This window comes from Spermophilus citellus, assembly GCF_964194105.1.
Source record: "Spermophilus citellus genome assembly, chromosome: 5".
NCBI lineage: Eukaryota > Metazoa > Chordata > Mammalia > Rodentia > Sciuridae > Spermophilus > Spermophilus citellus.
In genome coordinates, this window is record NC_138186.1 from 123475542 (window position 1) to 123486431 (window position 10890).

At 34.3% G+C, this 10890-nt stretch overlaps 1 protein-coding gene across 7 annotated transcripts in view; it reads left to right on the top strand.

Moving 5' to 3' along the window:
* The window catches only part of CALHM5 (calcium homeostasis modulator family member 5), a 55242-nt gene extending 47416 nt beyond the window's left edge, over positions 1 to 7826 (top strand). For 5 of the 7 annotated variants that reach the window (XM_081296359.1, XM_081296361.1, XM_081296360.1 and 2 more), the window contains 2 exons: positions 3674 to 4112; positions 7209 to 7826. In XM_081296359.1, coding sequence (XP_081152485.1) covers positions 3674 to 4112; positions 7209 to 7592 — 823 coding nt within the window. In that variant the 3' untranslated portion in view covers positions 7593 to 7826. Of the gene's footprint in view, positions 1 to 3593; positions 4113 to 7208 lie in introns of all 7 variants that reach the window. The other 2 variants (XM_081296357.1, XM_081296362.1) reach the window with 2 other exon arrangements.
* Positions 7827 to 10890: the final 3064 nt, after the last annotated feature.

Consider the following 10890-nt stretch of genomic DNA (forward strand, 5'->3'; position numbering starts at 1 on the left):
CCACCTGGTTCCTGATGTTGGTTCCTCCATTCATCTCTGTGTGACACTGAGCAATTTTCTTAATCTCTCCAGACTTAATTTTCTCAGTCTGTAACAACATTGAGGATAACATAATAACCTCATTATTAAGTTACTGTGGGAATTCAATGGGACAAAGTTCTTAGAACAGTGCCCAGCATGTAGCACACCTAGTAAGTGTTAGCTATTTAAAAATTTAATTGTGATTTTTCATGTATTAGGTCTCATTTCTACTGCTGTTTTGTTCTCTCTTTATCATCCTTTTCCTTTATTTACTATCTCCTTTTCTATCAACGTCCCCCTTCTATTTCCTTTATTTTTGAATGACCTATACATTGTACATTTATTCTTTTTGGAATCATACTTGAATTTTATGGTTTTATTGAGATATAATTGCTGTACATTTTGATGAGAATATATATCTGTGTATATACATAATATATATGTAGTCATCAAATTAATCAGCATAATTAACATTTCCATCACCCCTGCACTGTGTTTACTTAGGTTGTCTATTTGGCATCCATTAATTACAGGGTCAAATAATGGCCAAGTTGTTTACATCTCCCCTGTGACCCTGAACCCATGTACTGAACTACCTCCTTATCTAACTCTCACATAGTAAAGGCAATATTTTCCTGCCCTAAAGCAACTCATGTTCAGGTCACACACATGTAGGGACAGTTTATTGCCAAAAGCCCACCAGAATTATCTAAACTAGCCAGTCCTAAGTGTTTCCCCTTCGTGCTCTGCCTTTCCCATAGAAACCCCAATAAATGCTCTGGCTTAGCCTTTTCCTTCCTCTTTCTGCCTCCTGACCAAACCTGTTGCTTCCTTATATGACCTAATATGACACTGCATACCCCCTTGTCTGGGAGAAAGATCCTTCTTTCTCTGATGTTGGCATCTCTTTGTTGTTACTTAGTCACTTTCATAAATTAAAACTCTGTGGGTACAAATTGATACAACTCTCGAAAAGTTTTCTCAAGTCCCTTTGTAATTTTTTCCTTCTTATCCCTCCTCCCCTACTTTCTAGGCAGGCATCGGTCTGGTTTCTGTCAGTACAGATTAATTTATAATTCCTTGAATTTATATAAATAGAATCATATACTACATATCCCTTTTTCTGAATTATTTCATCCAGAAAATTATTTTTGAATTCAGTAATGTTTTGAATATTTAAATAATTTTCCCTTTTATTTTGCTAGTAATATTCTCTCAAATGGATATTATAATTTGTTGATTCACACATTTGGTGATGGACATTTGGACTATTTCTTATTTATACCTACTATAAAGAAAGTTGCTATGGTCATTCGTAGATAAGTTTTCATGTAGACATATGCTTTCATTTGTCTGGTGTAAATAACTAGGACATAAATGTCTGTGTTATATGATAGGTGCCTAGTTAACTTTTAAAGAAAATGTGTAGTTCAAAGTGGGTTGTCCAACTTGACATTCCCATCATCAGTGTATGAGTTGTCCAACTTGACATTCCCATCATCAGTGTATGAGAATTCCAGTTGTTTTGCATTCTTACTGATCTTTGGTATGGTTAATCTTAAATTCTAGCCATCTTAGTAGATATGTAGTGATATCTTATTATAATAATACATAATATATGTAATAATTGCCTTAGTTATATCTTTAGAAATAAAAATAGTGTTTTCTATAGTTAATAATTAAAGAGGCCTTTAAAAAAGTATCCTATTGTGCTCATCAATATTTTTGCTCCCATGTCTTTCCTCCGGGTTAATTTTTCTTCTTGCTGTAATATATCATTTCATAATTCCCTCAATGAGGTTCTGTGGGAGATCAATTTCTTAGTCTTTATGTATTTTTATTTTGCTCTGTCTTAAATGACAATTTAGCTGGTACTAAGCACCTTAAAGACAGTGTCTTCTAGGGTCTATTGTTACCGATAAGAAGTCTATCTTTAGTGGAATATCTGTCTTTTCTTTTTTTATAGCTATTAAGAATATTTCCTGTTTTCACATTCTGCATTTTCTTTGCTGTATCTAATTGTAAATTGATCTGATTTAGTTCTGCTCAGAACAACCAACATGCTCATGATGTAAAAACTTGACTTTGATTTTGCTATTAGTTATTTCTTTTCATAAATATTGCTTCTCTGCCTCTCCTTTTTTTTTCTCCTTGAAATTCCTACTAGATTGTGAGTTGCTTAATCTGTCTTCTGTTTCCCTCAGCTGTATTATTTTATTTCATTGTTGTATTGCACTTTGGATGAGTTTCTCTGTTCTGCATTTTAAATCACTAATTACATGTTTAACCATGTCCAGTTGAAAGTTTTGAGAAGAAAAATTTATAACCCAAACCAAGCCTAGTCCAGGGCCCTTCATATAGGAGCTGAGCAATAAATATTTACCAATCAAATCAACATAAAATTATCTTACATATTTGATCATTTAATTAGTTACAGATATGCTAGTTAATTAAAAATAAAATATCACATTTTTATATAAGAAAAAGATACCTCATAAACAAATTTGCAACTTAACTTTTAAGGCAGCACATAGCAATATTCTGGGAACAGAAACAGATTTTAAATCTTTATGCAAAGTTAGAATGTTTTTCTTGTTATTTGGCTTTGGGGGTACCTAGGCTTATTCTTCTTTGGAAAATTTTTTGGGATATGGTAGAATCCTTAGGTTATGGACTTTCCAATGGACCCTAAGTTTCAGATTGTTCTAGTATTTTATAATATTCATTATTCTGTATATTGTAACTTTATGATGATAGAACCCTCATCTAGTACAAAGGCAGGAGTGTCTCTGTTGCACTTCCAGCACTCTATTTGCTGATGCTCAGCATTTTGTGTTGTACAAAGAAGCACACAGAGATGGAGGCAGTCTGTTTCACAGCAAGCTATGCTCTTTTTTTAAAAAGTAAGATTATTTATTTTTGTTATTTGTTTAGTTGTCAATGGACCTTTATTTTATTTATATGCGGTGCTGAGAATCAAACCCAGTGCTTTACACATGCTAGGCAAGCGCTCTACCACTGAGCCCCAGCCCCAGTCCAGCTATGCTCTTTTTATATTGAAAATTTTCTCCCCTCCCCTTCGTAGGGGATAGGAAAGGTAGCAGAATACAACAATTACTAATAGGGCATTGTGTAAAATTGTGGGTGTATAACCAACGTGATTCTGCAATCTGCATTTGGGGTAAAATTGGGAGTTCATAACCCACTTCAATCTAATGTATGAAATATGATATGTCAAGAGCTTTGTAATGTTGTGAACAACTAATAAAAAAAAAAGAAAATTTTCTCAGTTTATACATACCAAATGAGAATTGAGATACCTTCCATTTCTTCTAGCTATAATCTGGTGTGTATTTATTAGGTCAGGATTCACAAAGTACCTAAGGAAAGATGTTAGAATCCTTTAAACATGTAAGTATGTCGGGTCACTTGACGTAACCAGTTAAACCAGTAAGAGCCCATAAAATGGTTATAGCTGTGGAGTCTAATGATCAGAAAGGGCCATAAGATGATTTGTGGATGAACTTCCCATGATGAGCCTGACCCTCAACAATATTGTTTCTTCTCTGCAGAGAAGTGGAACTTTTATCAACTCTTTGATTGCCGTGTTGACTATTGGTGGACAACAGCTGTTCTCTTCATTCACTTTCAGATGTCCCTGTCAAGTTGGAAAGAACTTCTATTATGGTTCAGCCTTTCTTGTCATTCCTGCTTTGATCCTTCTGATTGCTGGCTATGCTCTGAGAAACCAAATGTGGACAATTACCAGTGAATACTGCTGCAGCTGTGTCCCCCGAGGCCGGAACATCAGTCCCTTGGAGAGCAGCCTGGCTTGCCTTAGGATATTCAACATCACAGGGAGGGCGCTTGTTGCACCATTAACATGGCTGGCAGTGACCCTGCTGAAAGGCAATTATTATGAATGTGCAGCAAGTGAATTTGCATCTGTGGACCATTACCCGGAGTTTCAAAATGTCACTGCCAGCAAACGAGAAGAGATCCTAGCTGGCTTTCCATGTGACAGGTCAACTCCTTCTAATGTGATCCTAGTAAGAGATGAAGTAGCTCTTCAGCACAGGTACCAGTCACAAGTAAGTTTTTTATTTTTATTTTTTTGGCACGCTATTCCATAATTACTATAATACTGGAAACATTGCACATTTCTGCTACTTCTAGTATTGTCTGATTATGGAAAAAAACTAGATTCCATTCATCAAAATGAGTTCCACTGAGCAGTTGCATGGATTGTAATTAGGACATTGTGCTTTGGAGTCAGCAACTGGGATTTAGCCTTGCTTTGCTATTCATTAGCCTGAAAAAATTTGATTAAGTTATCTATATTTCATTTTCCTCATTTGTAAAATTGGGGTATTAATAATATTTACTGCATAGAATTGTTGTGAAGAATATATGAGCAATATATTATATATATCTAAAATGTAATAAATGATCAATATATCATACATCTAAAATAACATATCCAAAATGCCCCACCCTATGAATTTATATTAAAAATAATGAATTTTATGAATATGGTTAATACTGTATTGTAAAACCCAGATTGCTGCATGTATGTTCTCACCATCTTGCTTAAAATTACAGGAAGCTTAATTATGATTTAAATATCTCCAATGATGCTTTTAAATTTGATCAAGCCATGGACAGGTTTGTGTCAAAGTATGGGATAGAGTGGGAGGAAAGCTTGAATCTACTACATTTATAGATTAAATTTTAGAAGTACAATTTTGCATTTTGTCAGGAGGGAAAAAGTCATTGCCTCCCATCAGTCTCTCCAAGGGATTTGGGAAAAACATACTTTCAAACCACTGTAATATAGTAAAAACATATTTTTTAAACCTCTTAGTGCAAATACATATAAGATTTCTTACCTATAGACTTTCAGTTATTAAAACTGAGGAATGCTAATGCAGTTTAATTGAAAAAAAAACTATAATCAAAACAGACAATACTGAAATGTTGCAATATGTTTAAGAAAAGTTAAAAATCCCAATAGGTTATGCTTTATCTCAATTTGTTTTTTTTTTTACACTAGTCCTAAAAGTCAGGCAGAGAGGAATCTTGTGAAGCTATGTGACAAGTCAAAAAATCAGTAGGACAATTATAAAGTTAAAAAATGTTCTTGCTTAATAAAAACTAAAATATAATAAAGATATTATGGTAATATTTTCTTAAGGTCAAAATAAAATGCCTACACAGATTACTATGAAAAAGGTCGTTTTACAGTTCAAAGTACCATTACCAGTAGGTTTTGCTTTCGTGACAACAAAACTTATATATTTTTAGATATTTATCATCTAGAGTACTGTATAAATATTTCATGTCTCCACTTTCTCATCATATTGAGAGGCAGATGATATTAACCACATTTTACAAATGAGTTGCTAAAGTTCAAAGAGTTTATGTAACTTGTAGATGTTCACAGAGCTAATAAATGGTTGATTAAGATATCCAGAGGTCATGCTGTTTCCATTTCACCAGGTTGCCTTCTGCAACCACCTTGAACTTCATTGTCTTTTGAAGAATATATGTTGCTTTTCAGTTTGAGTTTTCTGAGTTGACCATAAGGTCATATTAAGTTAAAATTCCTTCTTTGTCCATGTCCCATTGTAAAATACCTCTGACATTAGTTTCACCCATTTCAGTCTATCTTCTACACACATGCCAAAAGTATCTTTTAAATGTAAGTTGGATGGTGAGGTCCCTCTCCCTAAAGTCCTTTTTCTACCAGCCGAAGCAGAAATCCAAATTCCTGGTATTACATACAAAGTCCTTCACGACTTCTTCTCCACGACTCCTATGAACCTGCAAATACAAGTTTCTTGTGGTTCTCCCAACTCTTCAGGCTGTTATATTCCTGTCTTCTTTCCTTAAGAATTCTCAACTTCTTGCATCTTGTGAACTTCTTTTATTCTAAGTCTGAATTACACTTGTCTGGCAAGTGTTCCTGATGTTCTTCTCCCTAAAACGAGTTCAATTCTCTTCTATTGTGCTCCTTCGGTGCCATGTTTACTCATACCAGAAACGATCACATTGTGCTGTCTTTCAGCATGCTTATTAATCTCTCCTTTTGGGTCTAAAGACTATAAGGAGAATAAATCCCCATTTGAGTCCCCATTACCAAACACCACAGGCTGCATAAGGTAGAAAGTCAAACTGGAACTTGATAAGTGATAGTTTATGAATTAATGGGCATCTTAGATAAGATGACATTTCTGCCACCATGATGGCCTCTATTCGGTTAAATTGTTACAAATATAAAACTGTAGTTTTTAGCCTCTATAGAAGCTAAAACTTGCACTGTGCCATCCTAGTTACTCCAGGCTTGTAGACAAATGGCAAGATACAGAAGAGGTCTTCATTGCCCAAACTGGCTGCATACTGTTGTACTATTGGCTTCCCTAAATGTGGGGAACTTGTCTTTCTTAATTTATTTACAAAGCAATTGTTAAATATTAAAAAATAATAATAAAAAGAAAAAAATTATTCTAAGACTAGAAAACATTTATGGTGGTCTTCAAAAGCATGCACTAAATACTAAATAGTCCACTTGAAAATAATAAGGTACTACAAGCTGCAATGACTATACTATCCATAATAAATTTAGAGACTTGAGTTTCCTCACTGTCTTCTTTGGTTGCAAAAGAAAAGAGGAAAGAGCAATACAGGAAGAAATATCAATGAATACTTGTTGGCACATGATTGAAGACATTTTGGGAGGCTACCATTATTGTCTATCATACTATTATTTTTATCACCATCATTACCAAATATTCATTAAGCCCCCAAGGAATGAATGGGCCTGTACTTGATGATTTGAGAAGTAAGTCTAAGCTATAAGCAAAGAACAATGTTTATGTATCTTATGTAAGGTTAATTGATGGGTTATGGCATCTGTGACTTAAAGAACAGTACTTTAGGATCCATTCCATATTAACTGGTCAAATTCCTTTGTAATCTGAAAGCCAAGTTGAAACAACTTGACCTGTCCTCTCAGATTCATTTCCACATCCAATGATCAGCTCTTGTTAATGTATTAGAGACTAGAAAAATAAATTTTTTACCCATATTTAAATTCTCAGTTTTGTAGGAATCCCTTTTGACATGGCTGTTTCTTGAATATTTGATGTATTGATGTTTTCTTTTTTTTTCCTAATAATTATATGAAGATGCTGGGCTGGATTTTGATCACCTTGGCAACCATTGCTGCCGTGGTCTCCTGCTGTCTGGCAAGGTGCTGTTCTCCCCTCACCTCTCTGCAGCATTACTATTGGACCAACCACCTCCATAACGAGAGAGAGCTTTTTGAACAAGCCGCAAAGGAGCACTCCAAGCTTCTCATTGGGCAGCGCATAAAGAAACTATTTGGCTTCTGTCCCGGGAGTGAAGATGTCAGACACATTCGTATTCCTTCATGTCAGGACTGGAGAGATATTTCAGCACCTGGTCTTCTATGCATGAGTGACACCTCACAAGGGCACTATAGCTTTCTTGGAGACAGGGTGGTTGAGGATAATGAAGACAAACCAGAAGGCATTGAATTAAAACCTTGATAATAGCACCTTTAACAATTCAATTTATTTAACAGATATTTAACTTTATGATGATGGAGTTTCAATGCAATCTCTTCATCATTTTCTCTCTCCATTTAATATTTGTTGGTAGAAGTTCATCCAAAAATACTATTTCAGAAATCAGTTTGACAATTGTGTCCATCTCTCCTTTTTAAAAATTCATTGATGGTTTGGTAATGCCTACAGTGTCATATTGATCTAATAAAAATATGAAATTTTAAATCACATCAAAATTTGCCTCTTTGTTCCATTATTTGCTATTTGTGAAAATTAATATTTCTGAGTGGCATTTTTTTCATCTCCACATGTTAGCTACCTCCTTCAGCCATTGTGAAGACTAAATGTAATAACATCAGCAATATGTTTACTGCAGCACCTTTCATAAAGTGTTGATAAATTTTAATTTTTCTCTTTCCCTTTAAACTCTATGTCTTCTATCATTGTTTTCCTTACCTCTGATTTCTGGCTTTCTCTATTTCTACCTTTATATAATATCTAGAAAGTTTCCACTGTCTCTTCCTCTTTCTTAAAATCTGAATATCTGACCTATTGGGAAGAACAATAAAATGCCTTGCTAAACTAATAACATGTGAAGAAGGTCTTCAGTCATCCTGCCATAATCAGGAGGAAGTGATGCCTTAAGTTTCATCATTAGTATCATACTGTTATTTATAGCATACTACATATTCGGAGCATTTTAATGGCCACTACATACAAGGATTATTCTGGAAAACTTACTCTCTGTGCTCCACTACAGGGGTCCCATCTGTGCCTTTTATTTATCAAATTGCACCTTACATTAGAAGTCTGTTTGGGAAACCAAGACTACTGTGTGTTCTTGTTTATCCATTACTATAACACCAAAGGGGAAAATATGTCCCTCCTCTGCCTGCCTTTGCTATGTGATTTCTAGTATTTGACAATTTTCTAATTTATCTTGATTCTTTTTTAATATTTTTATTAGTGCATTATACGTAGTAGTGGGATTCATTATGCCATATTTGAATATGCACACAAGATAATTTGATCAATATTTCCCAGTACTGTCCCTTTCCCTTCCGTCTTCCCTCTCCCTCATCTACTCACTCTACTGATCACCCTATCATTTTTATTCTTATTATTACTTTAGCTTGTACATTGTAATTTCGTGTATATATGTATATATATATGTGGGTATATACACACACACATAGTTGTCAGTATATATATATATATATATATATATATATATATATATATATATATGCAGGACTCATTTTAGTATGTTCATGTATGGACAGACCAAAATTTAGTAGATTTTGTTCCCCCAGTACTTCCTTATTCCTATGACCTCCCCTCCTCCCTTCCTCTGGATTCTCTTAATCTACTCTACTGGTTTTCCTTCTATTTTTGTGAGAAATGCCCCCTCCACATTCTTTTTAATTTTGAGATTTTTTTTCTCTCTATGGCTAGCTTCCACATATGAGAGAAAACATTTGTCCTTTGATTTTATGAGTCTGGTTTATTTCACTTATAACCATGTTCTCTAGTCTCCTCCATTTACCAGCAAATAACATAGTTTCATTCTTCTTTGTGGCTGAATAAAACTCCATTGTGTATATATACCACATTTTCTTTATTTATCTGTTGATGGGCACCTGGGCTGGTTCCATAACTTGGCTACTGTGAATTGTGCTGTTGTAAACATTGGTGTGCATGTATCACTGTAGTATGCTGATTTTAGCTATTTTGGATAAAAACCAAGGAGTGAGACAGGGGGGTCATAATTCTTTCTTATGTATAGTGTCTCATGTCTGATTTTTTCATGTTTACTGAAGCAACTGGCTCATGGGCTAAAATGAGCAATCTGATGGCTTTCATTTATTCATTTCCTTAGCCAAAACAATGATCTCTTACTGTCAGTGGGCCAAACTACCAATGGTCAACTTGACTTAGAAGATTCACTTTCAAGGAGAACAAATAGCTTGATTATCTAAAATTCAACCAATTTCTTATTAATTTATTTTTATACAATTATGGAGGATTCTATTTTGTGTCAAATGCTGGGTCCTTCAATTTAACAAAACAAGTAAAAATGAATTTTTAAGGAAACAAAATGTTTTCAGGCTTTCCTTCCAACAAAACGCTGTTCAGTGTCATATTTTGTAAGCACTGATGACTTGTGCTGCCTTATCATTACTTATTAGTAATTTAGCCTTATGCAACTCAGTTCATCTCTTTAGCCTTTCACTGTTTTACCTGCAAAGTAAGGATAATGGTGCCCTCTCTTCTGGAAGGCAAGGAACTGAACAAATTCCTGAGGTCTTTTCCAGATTGAATGACTTTAATATTTATGTTTATAAGTATACAGGTCAATATATACACATCCTTCTAAAATGAGTAGGACCAGATTGCTTCTCCTGGAAGAAAAATATCACCGAGTTTGATTTTGAGCTTTCTCTAAGACAGATACGGGCATTCTACTTTTAAAGAATGTTAATGTACTTTTTGCATGTGGATAGGAAAGTTGTTCTAGCTTATCAATTAACCATATACTCACTACATTGCAAGAAAGACATTAAAAACAAAATATGTGTGTCATGGAAGGAAATTAGGATTCTAGTTCCCTTTGCTACATGAGCTGGCAAATATGGAAAGTCTCATCCATTTCATCCTCAAAATTCTCCTCAAGCTTGAAAATTCTATGGCTCTATTTACATGAGAGGTTTTGAAACTTCTCTGTAGTAGGACTTGCTACAAAATCAGCCCTTTATACCATGCTCAGAATTAGTTTATTGGTTTGCAGGAACTATACCACAATAAAGACTCTCCAATAGGATATTCAATTAAGAGCAAAATCAAACAATGTATGAAGTTTTAGCATACATCATCAGAAAGAAGATTAATAGTAGCTTATATACCTTAATAATAGGAAACTTTGTCTCTATTGGCTTCTGAAGCCCTTTCTTCATAAACTCTTTTGGACTATGACATATGAAGTTTATATTTTGAGCAAGTTAATCATGCTCTTCCATTATAGCTTTCTGGTAAAGGACAATAGGCATCCTTTGCTTCTTCTAAATGGCTTCAAAGTACTTCATAGAATCTATATGAACATTTAAAGCGTAGGATACATCCTTGTGTTTGCATTATATGTTATCCACTTCAAATGAAAGACTTGAATTCCCAGTTGTTTTGCTGTTTTTGTTTTTATCTAGAGTATTCTTTTGTCCCACAGTCAGTTAGGTAAATTTTTTTCCATTAGAACATGGTACTTCCTCCTCTTTAAGCTTAGTGG